At 44.2% G+C, this 27,059-nt stretch overlaps 1 protein-coding gene across 1 annotated transcript; it reads right to left on the reverse strand.

Moving 5' to 3' along the window:
- Positions 1 to 4,848: 4,848 nt before the first annotated feature.
- Positions 4,849 to 26,423, reverse strand: ATP1B4 (ATPase Na+/K+ transporting family member beta 4). Its single transcript, XM_061598698.1, has 9 exons — positions 26,107 to 26,423; positions 25,867 to 25,931; positions 18,350 to 18,515; positions 14,092 to 14,220; positions 12,501 to 12,608; positions 11,228 to 11,424; positions 10,188 to 10,244; positions 9,463 to 9,555; positions 4,849 to 6,171 (listed from the first exon to the last, which is right to left on the reverse strand). The coding sequence occupies exons 2-9, from the start codon at positions 25,927 to 25,929 to the stop codon at positions 6,010 to 6,012; spliced, it is 975 nt and encodes a 324-aa protein (XP_061454682.1). The 5' UTR covers positions 25,930 to 25,931; positions 26,107 to 26,423; the 3' UTR covers positions 4,849 to 6,009.
- Positions 26,424 to 27,059: the final 636 nt, after the last annotated feature.

The raw sequence follows: 27,059 nt of genomic DNA on the forward strand, positions 1-27,059 counted from the left end.
CTCATAGAGGCTTCTCCTGTTTGAGTTGTTGACATTCTGTTGTCTGCACTCCCATAGCCTCCTGCAATGCATTATACAGGGGGCTGCCTTTGAAGACTGTTCGGAAACTACAGCTGGACAAATTGCTGACCGGGGTAAGACGGTCTGAGCATATAAAACCAATTCTGGCACAACTGCAGTGACTACCGGTTAATTTCCAGGTTAGATTCAAAGTGCAGAAAGCTTTGTGTGACTCAGGACCTCAATGCCTCGAGGGCAACCTCTTCTCGTATGAAGCAACCTGGACTCTGCGTGGCTCATCTGAGGCCCTTCTTTGTGTGTCCCCTCTGAGGGAGGTGCGGAGGATGAGGACATATGATCATACATTCTGTTGTGCATTGTCTTGAGATGATTATAGGAGATAATTAATAATTAGTAAAACAGGAGAGGGCCTTTTCAGTGCTAGCTCCCTGCTTGTGGAATGCTCTCCCCAGGGAGACACACCTGGGCTCATCACTATCTGTTTATAGGCACCGAGCTTTGGGCCCTTAACCTTCATGCTGACTTCTAGAATCCATTTGGACCCCCAAGGTGCACGTTTCATTGCATAATTTACACATAAATAGACCTTGTCCTTGTAGGGCATTGGTGCAAACTGTCTGCCAGTTACCATTTACTATTCTTGTGGAAGAAAAAAAACCCACTGGGGTCCCAAAAATATCCCAGTTTACTCAATAGGCATGGACAAGGAGCCAACGTATCTGGCTCAGAAAAATTCTGTCTTCTCCCACTAAGTGTTTTTAGGCTCAATGTGCTTTGGTAGTGTCAAGCAGACTTGGGTGATTCCCTCTGGGTACAAAGTGACCCAATCCTTCCACTGGAAATCTCATTGGGTGTCTAAATATACCTCCAAGTCTAGCAAGTCTGACTTCTTTTTTTAAACAGTCATGATGAAGGTTAATCTGGAGGGTGTTTGATATACTTGTAGGATCCTCGTGCTCATATTTTTAGTGGGGTGGGGTGGGGTGGGTTAGATCAGCCCTTTTTAATTATATTGTAAATGTGCTTTTTAGGTTTTTGTACTTGGCTTTAATGTTTATTTCACTCTGTAAGTTGCTTTGGGTTATTTTCTGTAAAAGAAAAAAACCCAACTAAAGTAATAATAGTTTAGCCTTCCCATCAAATTTGCAAATGGAGAAGTGAGCCTGTCTTGCTTTTTTTTTTTCCTGGCCTTGGAGCTGCTGTCAGCATGATAGACAAGAGTCTGGCAGTTTTACACACATATGAAATTTAAGTTTCCATATTTTCCCTGTCTTGTTTGTGTAGCAATAGGAGAAGAGTATCTGGCTAGGGCAAGAGAACAGTTCTCAATTTCAGGGCAGTAGCCCCAGACTTTCTAGGTACTAATATTTTTCTAGCCCTGGCTAATGCTGGAGTTTTGAGAATTGGACAAATTACAAAAATGTCATATTTAAAAAACAGTTTAGCCTTGCAAATAAAGCCTGCAAAGGTCGCTAGCCCCGAACTGACTTGCTATCTTCCTGTGTTAATTATATCTGCTACATTAATTACCTGAAAAGACTTTCCATTGAACTTTGCTGCCTTGTCACCAGGAGGAAACTATGACTCATCATGGGCGAGTAGCTATTTGCAAGACTGTTTTAACATAAACTAGGCTGGCAGATTATTCCCTCTGCCTCTTCCTGAACAGCTGCCCGCAGAGGATAGCAAAATGGGGGCAATTGTTGGAGCTCTGAGATTAATGGCGCCCCATTGATGAGAGCTGAGAAACCACCACATGATCTTTTGTTTACCCTTGCAAGGTTTGTGAATGCCCTCTGTTTAAAAAACAACAGCCACATGCCAGATTTGTACATAAAGCTCTAGAACAATGTAACATGGATTGCATTTTTGTATTACTATTTTTAAAGTGTCATCAATGTGCTTGGTGCCTGGCAGAGTAATATGTAGATAGGCTCCTGCCTCCCAGGAGGATACAGTCTAAAACTTAATCCTAATTCCCAGGTGTAATAATTAACAGTGCAATCCCAAATAGGTCTACTCAGAACAATAGGGTTTACTCCCAGGTAAATGAGGTTAGAATTGCGGCCTCGTAGCCAAGATGATTACTTCTTTGGGAGCAGGGTCCCTATGTCTCCAGCATCCTACAAGCCAATCAGCATGAAAGGGGAGTGTCTTAGGCACCAAGGAGAGTCTTCTAACATGCTTCCTTGTCCTTTCATGCTGATTGGAGCCAATCGGAGTGAAAGGAGGTGATCAGCCACTGAGAAGACTCTTCTCAGTAGCTTACACTCTCCTTGTTCATGCTGATTAGCTCCTAGGGATGTCTGTTCTTGGAGAAGAATTAATAAGTACCTCATTCTCAATCCTGCCACAAAAAAAGAGGGGAGGGGGCGTGGCTGTGACTATCATGAAGGGACCCTGCACTTCTGAATTTGCCACTGCCCTACTGTGATACTGTTCTAAGTGCATCGCGCAGGTGCGGCCTCCAATGCGGTCTTTGCCCTGGGGTGCTTGCTCTCTTCACTAACTTGCTGTCTCCCTTGCTCTCCTCCTCCCTCTTCTTAACCTGTCTTCCTGCAGCTGAAGAATGCAACAGTTCTGACCTCCTCTTTGTCATCCCCATCGTGGTGGGTGTTCTGCTTGGCCTCGTCGCTGTCGTCATCTTTATCTTTTATATGATCGGAAGACGGAAAAGTCACAGCGGCTACAAATCTGTATAACCCGTTTCTGTGCTGCCTCTGCTGCTCTTTTTTCCTTCCTTTCTTTCTTGGTTTTGTTCCCCCCCCCCCCCCGCTGACACTTAACAGACATTTGAGCTCATGGTTTTCTTACAGTAAAAAAAAAAAAAACGGAATGAGGGTAGATGTATTTCTGCATACCAGCGGGGGAAGTCATCGCTGACCGAGGCTGCAGTTTGCTTCAGGCTTCTTTGGGGGAGGGGGGGGGGACTCGAGCCACCCTTGAGAAGCTGGATTGTTTTCAGAAGGAAGAAGCCTCCTCTTGCCGTTCCTTCCAGTTTGCATCTCCTATGGCAGAGATGCACGTGCGGTTGTGCTGGCTTCAGTGCGTGTCCAGTCCTGTTTTCTGAAGCTGGAGACACATGACGCTAGTCAAACTCTGCTCCCTTTTTTACTTGAAAACGTGGGGAAATGCAGCTCCAGTGCATGAAATTGGCTTCGTACAGAATTCAAAGCTGGTTGGTGAATCGTTGCCACTCCGAGGTGTGTCCCATTAAAACGCTTTTGCTGTAGGTTGAGCAGAGACAGTGATGGGCCCCACGCTTTGCTGTGGGCGGTCCCAAAAGGTCTTGAGTTACTGTAAACCACCCAGAGAGCTTCGGCTATAGGGAGGGAGGGAGGGAGGGAGGGATATCAGCAGCGGGAAAAGGAGATGTGTTCAGCCGTGAGCAAACGCGTGTTAAACACATTGTAAACCCCAGCCAGGGAAAAACGGTCTGGCTGCCTTTGAAACGGCTAAATGTGTCTTGACTCTTAACTATTGTGATGGTATTGGAGCAAATAACATGGCTTCAGGGAAGTGGGGGGACCTCCAGGGGGCAGGAGTGAGCCTTGCAGGGTTATAGGAAACCTCCTCTATACCAAGCCAGACCATTGGCCCATCTTGCTCAGTATTGTCTACACTGACTGGCAGCAGCATTCCAGGATTTTAGGCCTGGGGTCAGTAGCCCATCCTGGAGATTGCAGGGATTGAACCTGGGACCTCCTGCATGCAAGGTAGATACTCTGCCACTGAGCTACGGCCCTTCCCCATAAAGGTTTAAAACATCTGGGGGGATTGCAGCTCTAGTTAAAGGTCAATTGTAACTCTCATTTCTGTGGCCATTGAGTACATGGGCAGGGAAACTTTGGCCATCCAGATGCTGTTGGACTCCCAACAAGTGGCTAATAGGAAAGAAGTTGAAGTCGTGAGGTCTAGAGGACTGCAAGTTCCCCAGCTGTGATTAAGCACTTTAGCCAGGACCCAAAAGCACTGTCCACCCTCCTTTCACCCCATAAGTCAAAATGCTTCTGAAACGGCATAGAGTTTTAATCTCGCATGGAAGAAGTGTATGTTCAAATGGGGCGGGAGTCCATCTCACTGGACAGGTGGGATTCCCCCCCCCACTATCACTTACAGTGTAGGAGCTTGGGTTTGGGTAGGTTCAAGATATTTGCTGCTACCAGCATACCTAATACAGGTAGAAGATGAATGCAAGATCGCAGCACCTCTTGCTCTCAAGCAGACGGCACTGAGCAGGTAAGTCTCGAGGTCAACGGGAGCTACTCATTAGTAAGCCTGTGAAGGTTTGTGTCTTTATGGTGAAAAACCCATCAAACATGGGGGTCGTCATCAAATGTGTATGCCTATAGAGTCTGTTGCATGGCTAAAGAGATCCCATCACAGATGGTTATTTCTGCAGGTTTTACCTATGCGGAGGCTGAGGAATCCGTGGCCAACCAGGTAGTGTTGGACTACAACTCCCAACATCTTGCCCATTGGTTTTAGTGGCTCAAGCCAATGGGAAGTGGAGAAAAATGCTATCTGGTGCGCCTACTGTGGACAGTCCCCTTCAAATTATTATTATTATTTATTAAATTTATATCCCGACCTTCCTCCCAGTAGGAGTCCAGGGCAGCATGTAAGCACAACTTCTCTGCCAACTTGGTTTATCCCATTGGTATGCCCTTTTTCACAGTTTTAGACTGTACCCTCCTTGGACGCAGGAACGTTACGTATTACTCCGTCAGGCACCAACCCTCAACACTGACCGCAACAAGCCCTTTTCCCCCAAGCCTCCCAGCCTGAGAAGCTGCACCAAGAAAGAGAAAGGAATGAGATTCAGTGCACATTGTGAAGATTTTTTACTAATTCATTTTGATTTATCATCCACCCTGTCCAAAGAGCATGGGGTCAAGTGAAAATACATTCATAACAAAACTCCCAGTTACACTGATTAAACTTCTGTCTTGCCCTCGCCCTGGCTGCCCACTGCCAACGTGAATAAAAATTGCAACATTTCCAGAAGGTATCCTGGCATGGGCTACAAAACGGCCACCAGGGTGGGGGCAGACGGAGAGAATGCCTCTCTATGTATACATCCCTGTGCACACCGTGTACATAGGTGGTAACCGAAAAGAGAACACTCCCTCTTTAGGGAAACATTGGAGGTGGAAATGATCTCTTGGAACTGGTGGGGCCAGGTCTGTTTAGAGGTCATTGCCACCACTTTGAAATGGAGCTTGGAAAGCAATAGGGAACCAGCATGTCATATTTGCACTCTTCGAGATCAAAGCCGGTGGGTCTCAACAGATAAACCAATGGCCTTGTTAATGTCATTGATGTCGATGTTTATGGCTAGCAAGGGCTTCATAACTTCTGAAGTGGTGTCTCTGTGAACTGCCTGCCCTGACAAGGTGTGGGCGTGGAACATTTTTTAGAGCAGCGAGTCTTGGGTCAGGTGCTTTTAAAATAATCTCAAAGACAATAACATTGCAGAGAGATTTCCTAGCTTTTATGGCATCGCCATCCTTTTCCCAAGTGTATACACAACACATTACGTTGGGCTGTTTGTTGATGAGCAGCTGGTTCCCATCTGCCGGGGGTGGGTGGAGAAAAAATATAAATGGTTCCTCCTGACCTTGGATTCAGTGGCCGAAACTGCCAGCTTGCTACCAAATGCCATTCTTGTTGATGCGCCAGTGAAAAATCTAATAGAAATACCTTGTGTGTTTACACTTAAAAAAGAAGAAGAAAGTTACCTTACATGACTTGTGTGGTGGTTAGCTTGTAGGATGAACATTTTAAAACATTTTACGTTTTGCTGATGCAGTCACATATGTCTATATTTCTATCTGAGCTACCTTCCTTTCTTTTTGTTTGACCAACATAGTACCCCAAAACAGGTTTAAATTTTCCTGGTGTGTGATGTGAATGGCCCTTTTCTCCCTCCCATGGTGAAAAAGATTTGCGTGCCCTAGGAGGAGTGATAGCAAATGTTTCTCTGGACTATTCTCCTATGTTCAGCATGAAAACAATTCGCCCCAGAAACCGGTCATTGTTGTAGTCATTGATGATGCCCTTGCCGTTCAGTTGGCACTGAATGGGTATGGCTTGGTTCTTTATCACATTCAAAAAATGTACAGCCACCAGCGGTTGGGTATAGTTGACCTGGAAATATATATAGAAGCAGGTAAGAGTAATAAGAACATACAGTGCCGGTTCAAACTAGCGCCCTGAACGGGCTAAACTCTAAAACGGGGTGCAAGTCAGCTTAAGCACTCTGCATGTCAAGTGTGGGGAACCTTGAGTCCTCCCAGTGTTGCTGAACTACAGCTATCATCGCTCCTGCCCATTGGACGTGCTTGTAGTTCAGCGACGGAAGGACCAAAGGTTCCCTACCCTTGCTGTAAAAGCTGGCAGGGGAGGCCCTACCATTAGGCAGAGTGATGCATCTGGCTTAAGCAACACATGCTGGAGGATAGCAAGCAGCAGTGAGGTGCTGGAGAACAAAGCTGGGGGTGTCATGTGGCCAGCCCTGCGCCCCCTAAGCTAGCCTGCTTCTCTCGGATGTGGTAGAGGACACTGTGTACTGTAAGCATGGCCACATCCACACTATCATTTAAATCACTACTATACCACTTTAAGCAGTCATGGATTCCCCCAAACAATTCTGGGAATTGTCGTTTGTTAAGGGTGCTGAGAGCTGTTAGGAGACCCCTATTCCCAGAGTGGTTTAACAGTCAGTTCTTGTTCCCCAGGGAACTCTGGGAACCATAGCTCTGGAAAGGAGAATGGGGTGTTCTAATAATGCTCATCAGTCTTAACAAACTACAGTCCCACCCATGTTTGCTTGCTTGAATGATTTATATGCCACCTTTCAGCAGACTTTCCAAGATATTTACAAAAAGAATATAAGTAAAAGCTAAATAATTAATTACAACATGTTGAAAGAGAGAATAAAAATACATTTCGAAGCCTGGGAGATTTTTTTTTAAGGTCTTTGCCTGGCACTGGATAATGTGGTTGGCACCGGGCTTGCCTGCCTACAGAGGAGATTCTACTGATGAAGGGTCTGCACAGAGAAAGCTGTCTCTGGTCACCAGCTGCCTTACTTGGACAGTGGGGTCAAGCAGAGGAGAACCTCCAAAAATGACCTCCACACCTAGGTAGGTTGGCACACAAGCAGGCATTCCTGAAAGCAGGAGTGGGCAGACGTCAGATTTGCAGGATCAACTTTGTCTTTTTTACTAGAACCCAGTGATTCATCAAGCGTGTCATGTGCAAAAGACATTCACTTAGAAGCAGTGGTGGCTGGTGGTTCCATGTCAGTGGGGCGGTGGAATCTGCTCAGGGTTTTATTCCAAACTTTCAAGGAACTGTCCGAGGTGCTAAAGCCTATTTCCATTATAGGTTCCACACCTTGAACTGCTCCTTGGTTGTTTGGACTAAAACCAATGCCCCTCTGATAGGCAGCCAGCAGCTGCCACTGCTTAGAAGAAAACAATCTGAATCAAGGACATAGCTGAGTATCAAAACTGTCCTTACACACACACACACACACACACACACACACAGCAAAACAAAAAATCCACTCCTGATTACCATCACCAGCCCGCCAACTTTCTTCGTTTCCACAATATAATTTGGGGCTGGGGAATCATTTTGCTATTTTCCTTGTTAAACACTTGGGTGTAATAAATCCTTCCTAAACAACTTCAAATTTTCTAGAGACCTACCAGTAAATCCCAGTCTTCACTCTGCCCACTGCTGTGTTAAGCTACTTGGGTCTTAAGCTATAGGGCAAGGGTGGACAACCTGCAACCCTCCAAATATTGCTGGACTACAATTCATCATCCCTGATCATTGGCCATGCTGGCTGGGGCTGATGGGAACAAGTTTAACAGCATCTGAAGGCCAACAGTTTCCCCATCTCTGCGATACAGAGTTGTGAAAGTTAGCACCAGGAATTGTGCTCAGCAGCAGACCAGAAATCAGCAAAGTTCTTTCAATACCATCAAGATCTGCTTCTACTAGGGATGGATGAGAAATTTGATTCAGTTTGCATTTAAAGCTGAATTTATCAAAGCCGCACTTTCTGAAACAATATGAGAATCAAAACACAGCCATCCTTCGAAATTCACACTTATCTGAATTTAGCAATGCAATTCTCCAACCAAACAATGTTTACAAAAATGTAAATATTAGGGGCAAGTGCGCACAAAACAGTGGTGGCTGGTGGCTGCATGTCAGTGGGGCAGTGGAATACACTCCAGAATTTAGTCTGAACTTTCAAGGTGCTGAGCCTGTTGGTGGAATAAGCGTCAGCACCTGGGACAGCTCCTTGAAAGTTTGGACTAAGACTCAGAGAGGATTCTACTGTCTCGCTGACATGGAGCCACTAGTGCCATTGGCACATAATGAATAGACTGCCTTCAAGTCGGTCCCGACTTATGGTGACCCTATGAATAGGGTTTTCATGGTAAGCAGTATTCAGAGGTGGATTACCATTGCCTTCCTCTGAGGCTGAGAGGCAGTGACTGGCCCAAGGTCACCCAGTGAGTTTCATGGATGTGTGGGGATTCGAACCCTGGTCTCCCAGGTCGTAGTCCAGCACCTTAACCACTACACCACACTGGCTCTCTCACAAAATGAATATATTGGTAGAAATTACAAAAATGCATTATATTAGGATAAATTGCTTGCAAAAATGTGTACATTTGCTCTCAATGAATTAGGAGAAATTCTCACTAAAATGCTGGAGAATTTTCATGAGGATTTTGCAGATTGCTGCAGAAATGTGGAAAAACAAATTTAAGACTGGAAAAACAAACTGAGAGAACCAAAATTGACAAAGCTTTCCATCCCAGTTTCCACCATCAGTCCTAGTCAACAGCCTAGCAGCGGTGTCTTGAACTAACTGCAATTTCCAAACAGTTTTCAAAGGCAGTTCCAGATTGGGATAGAGGAGAAATTCAATTCAGTACCCGTATAAAGGCACACCTACCAAATTCGCACTTTCTGAAACAACATGCAAAAATTCAACTTGGCCATCCTTCAAAATGTGCACTTCTCTGAATTTTGCAATGCTCATCCCCAGCAAAGCAATGCTATGTCCAAAAGTGCATAAAGTGTGCATTAAAATGTATCTGTTTGTGAAAATAACATGCACTGTATTAGGGAAAATGTTTTGCAAAAATGTGTAAACCAGGAGAAATTTGCACTAAAATGCTTTTTAAATTGCAAACTGATGTTGAAATATTTTCATTGGAAAATAAAGGAGGAGAATACAGTGGCATTCTCTTCCCATCTCCAAAGTTACCCACAGCTATTGCCGCCCACTTTAAACCACTTGCTCCTGTTCTGTTTAAAAATGTCTGTTCTTATTCTCGGCTGCCCATCCAACTGCTCAAGCCAGGTGAATCAAAGGGACATTCACCCGAGAGCTGCATTTCTACTTACGTGCGTGTGCTTTCCATAGTAAGGGAAGTACATGGGATCAAATGTTGAGGTTGGATAGAAATCCACTGTGTGGAGAGCTGTTGCATCACCTTTCTGCAATTTAAACAAATAGGGGCATTTGACAAGACATACATAGTAGGCAACAGACCTCCTAGCAGTGTGCTGTCCTCTGAAAGAATTCAGCTGTAGCAAGTATACTCAAGACTTGTGATGTGAATCACGTGCAGCCTGCCACCCTTCACCAGCCTCCCCAAGAGAGCTCCTCTCCGCTCGCCCTTAGGTTTGCATACTCTTATTTTCAAGGGACTTGTTTTAGAGGGATTGGGGGGCCCCTAATACATCACAGGCAGCTGCATGCTTGACAGGGCCCTGGTGGGCCTCTTTGACAGCATCCTGAGCAGCTGTGTTTGGGGGCCACCAATTACATTCCCTACAGTGCCCCAGAGGATTGCTACATTGGGGGCTAGACCCAGCCACTCAGTGCTACACAGAGTATCAGGCCAGAATTCTTTTTTTAGAGGGACACTCAGGGCAGGCATCAGGGATGGGCCCTGCTAGGGCTCTAGCAGCTCTTGTAGATTCCATGCTTTAAGTTATATTCCTGCACTGCACAGGGGGTTGGACTGGATGGCCTTATAGGACCCTTCCAACTCTAGTATTCTATGACATCTGGTGCAGATGCCAGCCTTGCAGTACATAATGTAACCAAGCAGAAAGGAATTTACCTGCACTTTGCAGCTCACAGTCACTGGAGTCCCATACCCAGGCCGGTAACCTATAATCTGTGAAAATTGAGAGTAGTTTAATTGCCTGTGGTTTAAAAACAGAGAGGTATCCTATGATTCAGAAGAAGTCCTATTTTTCTAGGTCAGGGGAAGACAGGAGAATCCTGTACATTGATCTGATTTGCACATAACACTAAGCCATGGTTTGTTCAACAAGCCACAAATTGCCTGACAGATAATCAAACAAAGCATGGCTTGTTTCTCCAGAGTTTGGATTGTTTTCCAGTTGTGCTTGCCTCATGTCTTTGGAGTGTGGTGAGTATCAAGTGGGGTGGTCAAACCATGGTTAAGGAAGGGTGCTGGGCTCAATCATAAAACCAAGCCATAGTTAAAACAAACCAAGGTTTGTAAACCAACAACAAACCACAGCTTCCAATTATGGTGTGTTGGCAAAAAACAAGCCATACTTGTTGCTAGGCAGATAACACTAAGTCATGGTATAATAAACCATAGTTTAACAATGTGTGTTATGTGTGAACCAATCCAATTATCGACTTTAGCTGTTGAGTTGTTAAAACAACACACAATCTTTGGATTACAGCCTGAGAATCCTAATGTGCATTCAATAAAGTAACAGCACCAGTATAACAACTTTTTCAGCAACTGATGTCTGTTTTTAAAAAAATTGTTATGAAAAATGTGTGACAAAATTCTCAAGCAGGAATTTCTTTTTTAAAAAAATAATTACAATGGATTGTGATATAGAACCATGTTTGGAAAGGGCACAGCCCTGGGATTTCCCCCACCCACCCTAGTTTTGATTACAGCCTAATGTCCTACCTCTAGAATACATTTACAGGGAAGTAAATCCCATGGATTTCAATAGAAGTCCCACAGCAGGGAGGTTTAGGATTGCAACTTTAGCCACTGCTCTGTACCCAGATCACACAACATAGCATTCATTTAAATTAATTCATTGTTATAACAATAAAACGGAAGCCCCAGCAAACAAGGTAATAAAAGTCGGCAAGGGGATATACTCGGTTCATCTTTAGCAAGATGCAAGGTTGTCCTGAAGAATAGCCAAATGTTTTATCGTCTATCCCGGAGCAAGCCTTTAACGTGGATCGCTTGAATTGGCAAGCTTTTTTTATGCCACTTTCTTCACCCTCTTGAATATAATACTGGCCTGCGTTGCATGGAACATTGCTGGATTCTTGAACTTTGTCATTGTAAGCTAAAGGGAATACAGAAACAGTTATCACTCCACCCATCTTTCACCACAATGTTTTCTGTTACTTCTGGGGGCTTGGGGACAAGTTTTTTCAGTCTGAGTGCCACATTCCTTTATGGGTAGTCTTTGAGGGGCCACATGCTAATGGCAGGCAGGGCCAGAGGTAAATATGGACAGACCAATGAATGTTGACTCTGACCATTGTACAATGGGCTACATCCCAGCCCAACAAAAGCTAGAGGCTTTCTACACAGCCACTGCCACACACCCGTATCCATCCTCCAACCAGGCAAGGAAGAGCCATTATTGCCGTTCAAAGCCACATTCCAGCCAGGCAAAAGGCATGGCATAGAGCTGGGGAGAGGTGTGCCCTGGGGTGAATCCCAGGAGCCAAACACAGAGGTTTGGAGGGCCGCATTTGGCTCCTCCAGCCTGAAGTTTCTCATCCCTGTGTTATTGCATCGTTAGGATATTAGCAAGAATTAAACCAGCCTTGTAAAAAAGCCCACCCCAAAGTCACCTACGTGGCGTTCCGTGTTACCAAGTGGTTAGGCTAGTACTTAACTACAAGGTGTGTTTCCCAACATCATTCCATCTTATCCCTCTCTTTGGGTCAAAGGAGACATGATTCGGGAGATCTGTAACCGTATCTCCCATCTAATGATTTGGGTTTTATTATGGCTCCTTGCAATTCTGTTGGCTTTAAAATGGTGTTGATTCTTGGTGGGAGGGGATGTGCTTGAAATGCATGGTGAGTATGCAGGATTTCCATTCCGGTGATATACTTTCTAACTAGAGCGCTTGACTCTTCCTCCTAGTTTGACTTCTTCACACTGGCTAATAATATAGAGCAGCCTTTCCCAACCAGTGTGCCTCCAGATGTTGTTGGACCACAATTCCCATCTTTCCTGACCATTGGCAATGCTGGCTGAGGCTGATGGGAGTTGTGGTCCAACAACATCTGGAGGCACACTGGTTGGGAAAGGCTGATATAGAGAGTTGAAGGAGGCGTGTGGATGATTTTTTTAATGTGCAAAGCAGATTTCAATGGGGAGTAAGATCTAAGAAAAGAAAGCTACCTTGTAACAACTCATTCATGTTGTCGACATAAGGTATCCAGGAACTGGGCTCTGTGATGTTGAAGGCAATGCTGAAAGTGTGTCTAATGTATGGTCTAATCATAAGTCCTGCAACAGAAAAATCAGAAAACTGAGATGAAGATCCAGAATGGGGCTGGATCCAGGGGTTTTTTGGGGGGTCAGCAAGAACCCCCTTGTGGGCTTCCTCTACCCTTTGATGACCCCCTCTGTGATGCTGTTTTCTGTAGTGCTGGTGATTCCTCTCCTTTCGCCCTCCAGATGTTGCTGAAGCAACTCCCATCAGCCTCAGCAAGAATGCCCAATGATCAGGGATGAAGGAAGTCATCGTTGGGCAATATCTGGAAGGCCAAAGGTCTATTTTTTAAAAAAAATCAGAGAAGGGGAAGCTATTGCCTGGGACAAGGGTAACCAACATGGTGCCCTCCAGATGCTCTTGGACTCCTGTTCCCATCAATCCTGACCATTGACCATGCTGGCTGGGCTGATGAGGAGCTGGGAGTCCAACGACATCCAGAGGGCACCACGTTGGCTAACCGTGGCCTGGGAGCTTGATTCCACCCATTGCTTCATATCATCTGGCCAGAGACTTTTACTTTTGAAAGCACAGATTGGGCTCACTGAGAGCTGGGCCCAGTCTGCATTCTCCAAACCCTCCTCCCTCGCAAAGCCGAAAGCACACATCAGGCCAGCTGTCAGCCGGCCAGATCAACACCTTCAAAGTGGTGGGAGTCCAGCATCAGGCAGCCTCCTACTAGAGGAGAGCTTTGAAAGTGCATATCAGACTAGCTGACAGCTGACCTGATCTGCACTTTCACCTTTGAAGACAGAGATTGGTGTTTTGTTTTTTCTCCTGTGGGCCGATGGTCCCTGAAAGGGGGAGAAAAAAAGAAAAATCCCTCTGTTGTGAACTAAGCCACATTCACACCATATATTTGAAGCACTATTATTCCACTTTAAACAGCATGGTTTTCCCCAAAGCATTCTGGGAACTGTAGTGTGCTGCTGAGAGTTGTTAGAAGATCCGTATTCCCCCACAGCACTGCCATTCTCAGAGTGGTTTAACTGCCAGTCCGTTTTCCCAGGGAACTCTGGGAACTGTAGCTCTGTGAGGGGAACAGGACTCTCCTCACAACTCTCAGCACCTTTCACCAACTACCCTTCCCAGGATTCTTTGGGGGAAGCCAGGACTGTTTAAAGTGGTATAAGAAGGCTTTACGTGTGTGGTGTTATTGTAGCTTTAGATGCTGCCTGTGTCTCTCTCATTCTTTGTAAAGCAACAGGTATATGTATTTATTTAATTTCTTGTATTGATATCCCACCTTTCTTCCATAACAGAATCCAAAGCAGCTTCCATCCAAGCACTGATCGGATGCACACCTCTTAGCTTTAGCAAGGTGCTCACCTCACGGGCCTTAGATCATACCCTGGGATATATAGATGGTGTTATCATCACCATCATAATATGTAGGATTGATACAAATTCCATGAGCCTAAAAGGCATCTGCTCGGAGTGAACCTCTCTAATTAAAAGCAAATCAAGCTGGATTGAGATGAGCTCAGGTATATTTACCTGGTGGAGCCACTCTGTCCCTGTACGTCGGTGTGTAGGGGCTCAGGGTCAGCAACATTATATACATACAAAATACAAACATGCCAGCCAGGAAAATGTACAAAACGAGGTAAAATAATAGTATCAGGCCTGCAAGACAAGAGAAGATGATATGCAATTGATCACTTGGGAAAGCAAGAGCTGTTTTATGCCAAAGAGCAACAATACCATGTTGTTCCCACAAGTTTCAGACTGAAAGTAATGAGGCTCCATGGAGAGATATTCAGGCACATAGAAAAGGATGCTGGACTTGACTGTTGCCACTAGGGCTGCCAGGTTCAGGGCCTGAGGCTGATCCTGTATCTTTAGGAGAAGAGAAAGTCAGCCAAGTGCAGGTGTTCTTGCAACATTGTAATGGGAAAAACCACATGGTGGAATTCTCCCTTCCACCTGCACAACTTTTAAAGATACAAAAGATCTCTTGGTTACCAGGCCCAGCCTCCAAGAGGTCTTTTGTATCTTTAAAAGTTGTGCAGAAGGAAGGGAGAATTCCACCTTGTGGTTTTTCCCATTATAATGTTGCAAGAACACCTGCACTTGGCTGACTTTGTCTTCCCCTAAAGATACAGGATCAGTCTCAGGTCTTGAACCTGGCAACCCTAGTTGCCACCTGTGGCATTTTGAAAAGGGGACGTAGCTCAAGAGTAGAGCATCTGCTGGGCATGCAGCAGGTCCCAGGTTCAATCCCCGGCATCTCCAGGTAGGCCTGGGAGATACCTCTGAGTGAAACCCTGGAGAGCTGCTGCCAGTCCATGTAAGTAATACTGAGCTAGATGAACCAATGATCCGTTGTGGTATAAGACAGCTTCCTGTATTCCTATTAACTCCTGCACTAAGATGCAGATGGTGAGATTGGGAAGAGTGTTAATTTTATTGGGTGATGCCCAATGTTAGTCATACTCAGGATAGAACCATTTAAATCAATGGACTTTTGTTCATTTATTTCCATGGGATTATTCTGAGAATGACTTCACTGGATATCACACTGTATTTTAGGTATTTTTATCCTGGCTCAGCTTCAGCCAACAAGGCTTCCCTCCCAGTGCAGCTAACTTACATTAAACCAAGCGCAATCAATAAAAGCAATGCCAAATCTAGAAAAACAAAAACTAAGCAAGTAAATCACACATTAAAGAGCAGCATTACAGACATCCTAGAAGATTTTAAAATCATATATTTGAGGGAGTGAGAGTGCTGTATGTCCTGTATCGAGAAGCGGTGTGGTTAGAGTGTTGGGCTAGGACCAGGGAGACCAAGGTTCAAATCCCAAACTCAGCCATGAAGCTCACTGGGTGGCCTTGGTTAAGTTTCTACTTCTTGGCCTAACCTACCTCATAGGGTTGTTGTGAGAAGAAAATGGGAGGGGGGGAACCATGTATGCTGCCCTGATGAAGGGAAGCCTAAAAATGGAATAAATTATAAAATCATGTTTCCTCACCGTTAGGGATGATTTGTCAATTTTGGTTTCTCTCATGGTTCTCATTTTTTCCACTCTTAAATTCAGTTCTCCACATTTCCAAATCAGTTTGTGAATTCCTTTTAAAAAAAAAAAAAGTCCTGATGAAAATTCATCAGCATTTTAGTGCAATTTCTCCTCATACACACTTTTTCCCCAAGCAATTTCCCTTAAAATAATGCATTTTTGTATGGTATTTTCACTAGTACATGATTTTCTTTTGTACGCATTGCTTGACTGGAGAACTGCAATGGGAAATTCAGAGAAGGGCAAATTCCAAAGGATAGCTGCGTTTCGATTCCCATATTGTTTCAGAAAATGCCAGTTAGGTAGGTTTGTCCATATGTGCAAACCCAATCAAATTTCTCCCCCATCCCTGCATGGATGTAGATTGCAAATTAGAGGATAATTTTTCCGAATAGTCATCTTTAGTATTACTATTACCAGCATCATCATCACCATCATCACCATCATCTTGAATCAAGTAGCAGTCAGAGCACACTCACACAGCAAATCTTAACTGGAAGAAAAGACTTTTTGGGCACACTATGGAATGCTCTTCCCTGATGTCACCAGGGGCATTCCTAGGAACTTAAAGGACTCAGGGCACAGGACACAAATCTGCATAAATGTATAGAGTATCTCTGGGCATATTAAGACGGCAGTGGCCAGGGTCTCACTGCCACTGCACTTTGCAGCATGTAAGCAATTTTTGAAAAAAGGGGAGAAGGAGTAAGAGATGTGGGGGCCCACCACAAAAGACTCAGGGGCTGCCTTCCATCCCAAGCCACGTATTAATGCAGCACAGGAAAATATATTTCCCTTTGGGCTCTGTCCTGACTAGAGGCCTATGATGATGGCTGGATTGTCTCAGGAGAATCAGTCCCAGGGCTTTTGAAATAATAATGATACTAAAGCAAACTTTCCAAACCCACCCAATTTGTGTGTGTTTATTTCCCAGGGAGAGCCCATATCCAGTTTCAGGACAATCTTTGAGAACGCAGATGTGCCCTTTCACCTCCAAGTTCTTGGAGGAGTTTTTAGGTCTGCAAACAAACAGGGAGGCAGGGAGGGAGAAGCGAACTAAATTTGGACCTGTAAGTTGCTTTGATGAAGGGCCAGGAAGGGAGTGTGGAAGCCCCTCTCCGAGCACAGCAAAGCATCAATGCAACTGGGGAGGGCTTTTTTTATCATTATTTTATTTCATGTATTTCAAATGTTTTTCATTGTTCATGAGGCCAAGCTCATTGGTGCTAATTCTGCCATTCCTTCTGATCTGGACCATGCACCACCTCCCCTCGTTCAGGGATTTGGCCTGAAACCCAGTGCAGCATGGTGGATAGAGTGTTAAAATGAAACCTGGGAGTCCTGGGTTCAAATCACTAGTCATTCACTAATCTCACTAGGTGACCACTGACTTATTCTCTATTTCTTGCTCTATCTATGGTCAATCCACACCACATTTATAAAGCACTCTTACATCTCTCATGGCTCCCCCCCAAAGAATCCTGGGAACCTTAATTTGTTGAGGGTACTAAAAGTTGCTAGACCCCTCACAGAGCAACAGTTCCCAGAACCTTTAGCCAACTACAGTTTCCAGGATTCTTTGCAGGAAAGCCATGATGATTAAAGTGGCATAAGAATGCTTTAAATGTGTGGTGTGGATGTGAACCATCTGATGGGGGTGGGGTGAGTTAATTACCTTGAATGGCTTGGACTAGCATCCTTTCCCAACCAGTGTGCCTCCAGATGTTGTTGGACCACAATTCCCATCTTTCCTGACCATTGGCAATGCTGGCTGAGGCTGATGGGAGTTGTGGTCCAGCAACATCTGGAGGCACACTGGTTGGGAAAGGCTGGGGGACAGCAGGAAATAAATATGATATAGATGAACTCCATCACCCATTTCCAGCAACCTGATAATCCACCCAAATGGGTACCAGGGCCCTGGTAATCACAAGGCGCTAAGCACAGTGAGTGGCATAATAATTGCCATAACCATCCTGGCACCCTCTTATCGAAATTCAATTCAGTTCACATTTAAATGTGGAAAGACAGACAGCCATCCTTCGCAATTCATTTTTCTCCAAACTTTGCAATGCAGTTCTCCAGCCAAGTAATGTGTGTGAATATTAGTGAAAATCACTTACAAAAATACATTACATTAGGGTAAATCAGCTTTGCCCAAATGTGTATATTAGGACAAAATCACATACAGAAAAACCCATGTATATTAGGAGAAATTCACACTAAAACACAGAAGAATTTTCATGAGGAAAAACAGGTTGCAGACTGATGTGGGGGAAAATAAAATAATAATGATTTGCAAACTGATGTGGAAATGTAGAGAAGCGATGGGGGGGATGAGAAGCTGAGAGGAAGTGAAATTGACAGATTCGCTTGTTCCAGATCAGACATTTAAAGCACCATGATACCACTTTAACAGTCATAGCTTCCCCCAAAGAATCCTGGGGACTTGTTTGTGAAGGTTGCTGAGAGTGCGTAGGGGACCCCTGTTCCCCTCCCAGAGCTACAGTTCCCAGAGTGGTTTAAGACTCACTCCTTCTCAGGGAACTTTGGGAATTATAGTTCCGCAAGAGGAATGGGGGCATTCTAACTATTCTCAGCACCAATATCAAACTACAGTTCCCAGGATTCTTTGGGGGAAGCTGTGACAGTGGTTAAATGTATCGTGCAGATGTAGCCAGACTTGGATGAATGCAAATGAACCCCTCCCAAGGATGGGAGAACCTTTGGACTTACCCCAGCTCTGAGCCGTCCTGCCCATGCACTGCCTTGTCTCTGGATTCCAAAGGAAGATTTTCAGCTCCTTGGCTAAATCACCCCAGGTTTTCTTGGCCATTTCTTCCCCTTTCTTTCCCTCCTCGTCGCCTTCGTGCTGCTGAGCTCTCTCTTCATCCTTATTTTCCTGGAATGATGACAAAGCAAATCTCACTCTGACACCCCCCGGGCGCACATTGCTTTTGTTTGGTTTGCTTTCCCCTCCAGGAGAATATTCCATTGGCCAGAAATAAATGCCTGTGAGTTTACTAGCTGGAGATGTTTCCATTTTCTCATCATTGCTCCTTATGTTACAAAAAGGCACTGTTTGTTCTCTCTCTCTCCTCTCTCTCTCTGAAAGAAAAATTTGCGATTGGTTGTCCTTGGTCACATCCACACCATAACATTTAAAGCAGTCTTATACCACTTTGACAGCCATGGCTTAAACCTGGGAACTATAGTCTGTTAAGGGTGCTGACCTCACAATGCTACAGTTCTCAGCACCCTTAACAAACTACAATTCCCAAGATTTTCCATGTTTATCGAAGTGATATAAGACAGCTTTAAATGTATGATGCGGATTTATTTACTTATTTAGACCATTTATATACCGCTTATGTTTAAATAAAACTCTAAGCGGTGTACAACAAATCAAAACATCTTAAAACAGCAGCTACAAAAAACAATCAATAAAATACAATTAACTGAAGAAAACTTCCCCTTTGGTATCAATATCATATAAGCATTGCATATAAAATTAAGTACAAAAAATACAAGGAAAAATTAATATACATAATAGACTAAACAGAATATTCCCTAAGTTTCAAGGAAAAAAAACGAGTTAAAACAAGCTTATTTTTAAACATAATAGATTAAACAAATCAGCTCATTTCTTAATCACAGTATAATAAAAAGCAAAACAGTTAAAGCAGCTGGCCCCCTTTATAACAGAATTTCGTCTAACTACAGTTGAAAGAAAGATATCCTTTAGTTTACTCAAACACATCCTTACAAGATCAGCACATTCGTATTTAACCATATCAACATTCTAAACCAACACACACTTGCTTCCAATCACACTCTACAAGCACTCACATAATTCAATCTCGCATCCTAAAAGCAGCATACTCACATGTACATACCATAAGAATCACTATGACAACCACTAAAATCTACATACAGTCAAATAATGCACACACATATTCTAAGTACAACATTCATACCAAACACTCCCCTTTGTCTCTCACTCAAGGGGGCAGAAACTATGGCCACCAGGCTCTTACCCTGGGGGGTATAGAAACCACTTTTTCCAACATGCAATGACACTTCCCTCATCTCTCAGCTGAGGAACAAAAACCATTCAAGTTTCAAACATTCACCCTAAAGAAGAGCAGGCTTTCAATCACAACAGCTTGTTGGTTTGCCTTCTCTCACCAGAACTTTCAGCAATGATATTTCTTGGTGGGCGAAGGATTCCAGGCCCCAAGACAACTCCAAGTGTGACACTAAGTGCACACTTAGCATCGCATTTTGTGCCATGCGGAGGCTGTGACCCTTATTGCTATTCTTTGAGGAAGGGCCATAGCTCAAAGGCAGAACAACATGCCTTGCATTCAGAAGGCCCCAGGCTAGATCCCTGGCATCTCCTGGTTGGGTTGGGAAAGGCCCCTGTGTGAAATCCTGGAGAGCTGCTGCTGGTAGCTGTAGACCACTGTTCTTCAACCTTGGGTCCCCAAATGTCATTGGACTACAACTCCTGTCAACCTTGACCATTGGCTAAGCTGGCTGGGTTGATGGGAGTTGTAGTTTGACAAAACCTTGGGACCCAAAGTTGAAGAACACCGCTGAAGACAATACCAACTAGACGGACAAATGGTCCAATTTGGTATAAGGCAGCTTCTTATATGGCTAATTTTTTCTGTTTCCAGTTTTCATGCAATGAGTGCCATTCCTTATTTAGCCAAAACAACAACACACACATAAATGGGAGATAACAGCAGACTTGGGGGCACCTCAGGGTTTGTAGAAGTCCTTTTTTAAGGGAAAAAACACTAATGGGAACCCTAAAACACCCCAACAAAGACTGATTTACTGAAAAATAGACAATCAGTGCAAGAGGGAATGGAATGGCTGCAATCCTGAACAGCAGAACTTCACACTACAACACTTTGTTGCAAATCCCACGTCTTGTTGTTACTTAGCATGCTGTTCCCTGTGTGATATTTCCAGCACTGGCTCCTCAGCCTGAAATCCACACACACACACTTTTTAAAAATCCCTTTTACTTCTAAGAGGATCAGAAGGAAGGAATGAAATGATGCAGGAAGTGTTACCATAAATGGAAAAGGGTGCACGAAGTGATAAAAAGCAAAGGTGACCAGACAGCTGATACCATCCTGGCCGTTTTGTATACATCGCACTCTTCTTCAAGACATAAAGTCAGTCTTTTTACTTCTAAAGTTCAAGTAAAATTTTACATAATGTTGCCTGGTAGGGAGGGTCAAAGATTTGGGAGGGCCAGAGGCACCCTCCTCTGCGTTCAGGATGGGTGAGAAATTGAATTCAGTTTGCATTTCAAGCTGAAGCTATCAATTTTGCACTTTCTGAAACAATTCAAGAACTGAAATACAGCCATCCTTCAAAATTCACATTTATTTGAATTTTGCAGTGCAGTTCGCCAATCAATGTTTTTAAAAATGCATATCTTAGGAGGAAATGTGCATAAAAATGAATATATGAATGAAAATAATATACAAAGATGCATTATAATGAGAACTCGCTTGCAAAAATTGTACAATAGTCAAAACTGCCCACACAAATGTGTTTATTCACACTAAAATTCACACTAGAATGCTTCCGCTTTCACCAGCTCTCCTTTTGCCAGACTGGGCTTCCCTGGCAGACCCTTGGCTGAGCTGGGATGTGGGATTTCTGCCAGCATAGCCAGGACCCAGCTGGCTCAGCTGGGGGCCCACCATATCCAATTCCCCTCAGCCCGGTGTAAATAGCAGTTGGATTGTGCCCTAAGACAAGATGACTCAGATACATAAAGACCTCTCCACTCTCTTGAAACTTTTGCAACTGGCAGCTGTGATTGGGGGGTGATTCAGATCAGGACCACAGTGCAGAGGGAGGGAGCTGAACTGTTCCCCCAAGCTATTTTCCTGATGAAAATCCCCCACTCTACAAGCTGCTATTGCCCCATTAGGAAAATATATAGCTTGCCACTGCTGCCTCCCCACCTCACATTCCCCATGGCTACAAGAAGCAGAGTAGTGAAGGGACATGGATGCATCTCCATCATCACAGCTAATCTCCAGTGTTCAGTAGGCTCACAAGGAAATTGACATGAATGACCCCCGTGGAACTAGGAATGGGAGAATCTGTCAGTTTCAAATTCTTTCAGTTTCTCATTTTTCTTTTCTTAAATTAAGTTCTCCACATTTCCACATCAGTTTGTGATTTTTTAAAACAAAATCCTTATGATAATTTATCAGCATCTGAGTGCATCTCTTAATGTACATGTCTTTGCAAAGCAATGTCTCCTAATATTTGGTATATTATTTTCACTATATTATTGTTGTTGTTTAGATTTAGATTTATTAGTCGCTTGATACCCAAAGGTCCCCAAGCAACTTACATAATGTCAAAACAAAAACAAATAAAACACACTATAAAAACATAACAATAAACAACAACAAAACAATAGCAATAGCACCCACCCACAACCACAGGAAGGTCTGGCAGCATATTAAAACAAAACATCATCTCAATCTATCAAATTCCTGGGAGAAAAGATATGTCTTTATCTGGTGCTCAAAAGGATGATAATGAAGGTGCCAGTGGACCTCACTAGGGAGCATATTCCACAGATAGGGGGCCACAACGGAAAAGGCCCTCTCCCTTGTTGCACCCTCTGAGCCTCCCAGAGGAGGGACCTGGAGGAGGGCCTCAGAGGAAGATCTAAGGGTCTGGGAAGGTTCATATTGGGAGGGGTGTTCCAGAAGATATTGGGTTCCTGAGCCGTGAAGAGCTTTATACATCAAAATCAGCACATGGAATTGGACTCAGAAGCGTATCTGCACACTTTACCCCAATATATGCATTTTTGTACACATTACTTGACTAGAAAACTACATTACACAGTTTTTGAAATTGTGAAAGATGGCTGTGTTTGCATCTTGTTTTGAATGAATTGAGTGAGTTGGCCTTTAAAAGCGAACTGAATTAAATTTCTGTCCCATCCCTACCTGGGAATTCCTACCAGCTGGAGAACCTGGCAGCATTTAATCTCTTTTTGTCTTTTCAGGTTTATAGTTCAGTTGCTCTGTGTGTGTGTGTGTGTGTTTGCAGGTTGCTGTGCCACGTGGTTTCCTTAATTCAGCAAGGGCTTGGACTAGATGACCTTCACGGCACCTTCCAAATTCTCTAATTCTATCACCAGGGCAGAAAGAGGCTCTGCAGATAAATTCCAGGCTAAACCTGGCACGTCCATCTCATATTAAGCCATCTTTGTGCTTGCATGAGAAGCGCATCATTCAGCAAGCTGCCCGGAATTTTTCTAGGTTACTTCTGAACGTTGAACTTGTGATCAATCACCTCAGACCTGATGATGGAGCAACTTGGCTAGGACAACTTGTGATCAGGCAGGGCTGGCCTGGGAAAAGGTTTCCTGTCACTTACATAATGGGTTCACATAGGACAGTCTGTCCATCAATGGATCGTAAGTGCATGAGTCACATGCCATGAGAGAGAAAGCAAAAATTAAAGCAGAAACAAATTGGCACAACCCAGCCAAAATTAAAACACTTGTATTGGTTCCAGTGGGAGAATGAAGCACCTGTTTAACAAAACAATCCTAGGCCTGCCAGCTGAGAAGTAAGTCTCTCTGAGTTCAACGAGGCTTACTCCCAGGGAATTGTGCATAAAATTGCTGCATTAATCTGTCCCATTGGAATCAATGGGATTTAACCATACTAAACCAGGCAATCCGCTACATGTCTATTCAGAAATAGGGATGGGTGAATATGTCAGTTTTGGTTTCTCTGAGTTTCTCACTTTTCCAGTCTCATGTTCAGTTCTCCACATTACCACATCACTTGGATATTTTTGTCAAAGTCCTCATGAAAATTCATCCACGTTTTAGTGCAAATTGCTCTGAACATACGAGTTTTTGTATGCAATTTTCCCTAACATAACACATTTTTGTATATTATTTTCACTAATATACTGTATGCATTTTTATGTGTACTTTATCCTTGTGTATCCATATTTTGTACACATTACTTGGCTGAAGAACATCATTGCAAAATTCAGTGAAGTGTGAATTTTGAAGACGGCTGTGTTTCGGTAACCATATTCTTTCAGAAAATATGAATTAGGTAGATTCACATTTAAATGCCATCTGAATCCAATTTCTTCCCCATTTGTACTCAAAAGTAACTCTCAGTGAGTTCAATGGACATGACTTCCAGATAAGTGGGTAGAAAATTACAGCATGGCAGAGCAATCCTACAACGAGGAAGCTGGCATAACTTAAGTTGGTTGAAGTACAGAGAGTGCACCTGATTTACAGAACCTTCGGACTGGTTTACCATAGGTGTGTTCCCCAAGTGACAAGTAGAATATGTGAATGAGCCACAACGGACAGGAAGCCCACATCCTCGCATGACCGCAAATGACTGTGTCCCTTAGCAGAATCAGTTCAGCACAGATTCTCCTGCAACTCACCAAAATGAGTCATCAAGAGGTAAATCATCAAGCAATATAATACATGTGAGAACTGGCCTTTAGAGCAGGACTACAAAAATAAATAAATAAATAAATAAATAAATAAATAAATAAATAAATAAATAAATAAATAAGAACAAGACTACAACTCCCATCATCCCCAACCATTGGCCATGCTGGATGGGGCTGATGGGAGAAGGAGTCCAATAGTATCTGGAAGGCTGCACCTCCCCCACACCTGCTGTAGAACTATCAGGCATCCCTCTGCACAACTGCCACAGATCAAGGCAACCTCTGGGTGCGGCAAGTAGAAGACAGGTGCCTGTCAGAGTTCCAGATGACTTGTGTGGAAGCAAGCCAAACCAGATCCTGCAAGGGAAAGCACACATACAAAAACTGGAGTTCCTAGCCAATATGACTTCTGGGGGAGAAATTCCCTTCCTGAGTCTAAATATGGCACTTGGCAAAAGCCATCTGCCCACTGACATCAGAAGTGATTTTTGCTTCTTGGAATTACCCACCTCCACCATCGCCACTCTGACTTCACAACTGGAGATGGAAAATGAGGTGGCAAAGACCTGCACCCTCCAACATGTGCTTCCAATGACTGAGCTAGCTTAGACATCACTTCTGCTATAGGAACACAGGATGCTGACTTGTACAGAGTCAGATCCTTCGTCCATCTAACTCAGTATTGTCTACACTGACTGACAGTGGCTCCCCAGGGTTTCAGGCAGGGGACACTCCCAGCCCTACTTGGAGATGCCTGGGATTGAACCTGGGACCTTCTGCATGCAAAGCAGATGCTCTGCTGCTGAGCTATGGGCCCTATGCCAGTCCTGCCCTCAAAAACACTCCTTCCCTTGGTAGAACGTCCCATGTAGAACATTGGTAAATGTTCCAAGCCCCATGTCTTGTCTCAGTCACAGCATAAACACATCAGCACTGGCATAGCTTGGAAACTGTGGGGCGGCCATAGTGAGCTCTGCGCAACTGGGTGGTTCAAGATGCTGTAGCATTGTTAGCGCCAAGCAGGTCTCAGTCAGCTGTCTTGAAGCCCAGAGGGCCAACTTAAGGCATTTTGCTGCTTGAGGTGAAGGACAAGATGGTGCCTCCTCCTCATTGCATATAGAGAAGCCAGCCGGCCTAGTAGCTGCATCTCACTTCAACACTAGCAACCGGACAGCATCCTTTACCACATTTATTTATTTATTTATTATATTATATCCCGCCCTTCCTAACATTAGGAGCCACATCTGAGGGCAACACAGCTCTTTTCTCCAGTGTCTTGCCACCACTCCCTGTGCCCCAACATCGGCCACCTAGGGCAGATGCCTTATTCTGCCTAACAGTAGGGCTGGTCCTGCACCTACCATTCTACACATATGTGTGTTGTATATACAGTATATAAGGTTGTTTCTAAGAAAAGCACACCTGGGTGGTTCAAATCATATTAAAATAAATTACCTGAATCAGTGAGTCAATTGATGCTTGCAGATTTCTTTTTTAACAACCAATTACCTGAACAGCCTTTTCTTTTCGACAGTTCGAAAGATCCAGCTTTGTTATGATGCATGACCATACCTGCCCCTTTCTACCTGCAGCTCTTAGGGAGAGAAGGTGGACAACCTTCTGCCCACCAAAAGCAGAGACAGTGGGTGCAATTCTGCACATGGATAAAGCCACTATATATAGTGCTGTTGGGCATGAAAAGGGGACCGGTCTTCTGGAACTCTATTCCTTGTTCCCCTCAGGGGTCGCCGACTTACCAGGTTCTGGTGATAGTTCAGCGGGTGAACCTTGGCACCTCCAGAGGTGGCATTCACTTCCATGGCTTTGTACAAAACAGGGAGGGAAAAGAGAAAATTAGTATGTCAAAAAATCAACTCCTGGGCTAAGAGACGCTCTTCACCGAACCCTCTCCTTGGAATTATCCAGCAATCCCATCAGACATTATATTTTATGGAAGACAGATTCAGCAGTTAAAATCAAGCAGAAATGACCATGACCTCTTTTCGGGGCTTCGTCACTACCGCCAGGTGGTAAGTGTCACTTTTTCGACGTTGCAAAGAAGAAGGAGCGTGTAGGCAGGAGACCAATAAGTCGATTGCTTTCATCAGGCAACTGAGATCATGCAATAGGATTCCAGACAAGAATTAAAGCCCTCTTCCACCAAAAGCCATTCAAACGTAAAAAGCAGTCTATTGCACAAGTAATCCCGGGGGGGGGGGAGGAAACCAAGAATCTTTCTGGGAAGGAAATCACTGTTGTCGCTGCCTTGGGAGGCTGAGGATCTCCGGTTTATAGAGCATGATAAAAAAACCGGATCTTAATGGAGAAGATAGAATATAAGTGCCAATGTGTTCCTGTCAATCATGGAGGGGGGGCTTGTTTGAATGCTTGCAACATCTCTTTCATGGTTGGACATTGCTATATTTACCACTTTGCCTTCAGACGGGACAGAAGTGGGATGTGCAGTGTCAGTTTCCCAACCTTCTATAATTCCAGGAACCTTCTGAAGATCCCTGGAGAAGCGCCAGGAAGGACAGTGCAGAGGGAATGTTGAGCGGCACTGTTGGGTTAGTAGTGGATATTCCATAATCCTCCCGTCTGCTGCAACAAGAACTACCATTCGCTGCCATTTTTTCCCCTGTGCAATGCCATGTTGCTCAGTACACCATCTGCCAAGGATGCAGCATGAGCCCTGATCCTATGCCTTTCACAGCTGCCAAACCTGCAGAGGGTTTTTTTAGGCAAAACTTTAATAGGTGCAGATCAGGTATGAGGAACGTTTGGCCCTCGAGATGTTGCTGAAATACATCTCCTATCAGCCCCAGCAACAATAGACAACAGCCAGGGATGATGCGAGATGAAGTTCAGTGACATCTGGGGGACCAAAGTTTCCCCACACTTGATGTAGATATTGTGATGGCACATCATTCCTTTTGTATGGTAGATTGTT

This window comes from Rhineura floridana, chromosome 16 (assembly GCF_030035675.1).
Source record: "Rhineura floridana isolate rRhiFlo1 chromosome 16, rRhiFlo1.hap2, whole genome shotgun sequence".
Taxonomy (NCBI): Eukaryota; Metazoa; Chordata; class Lepidosauria; order Squamata; family Rhineuridae; genus Rhineura; species Rhineura floridana.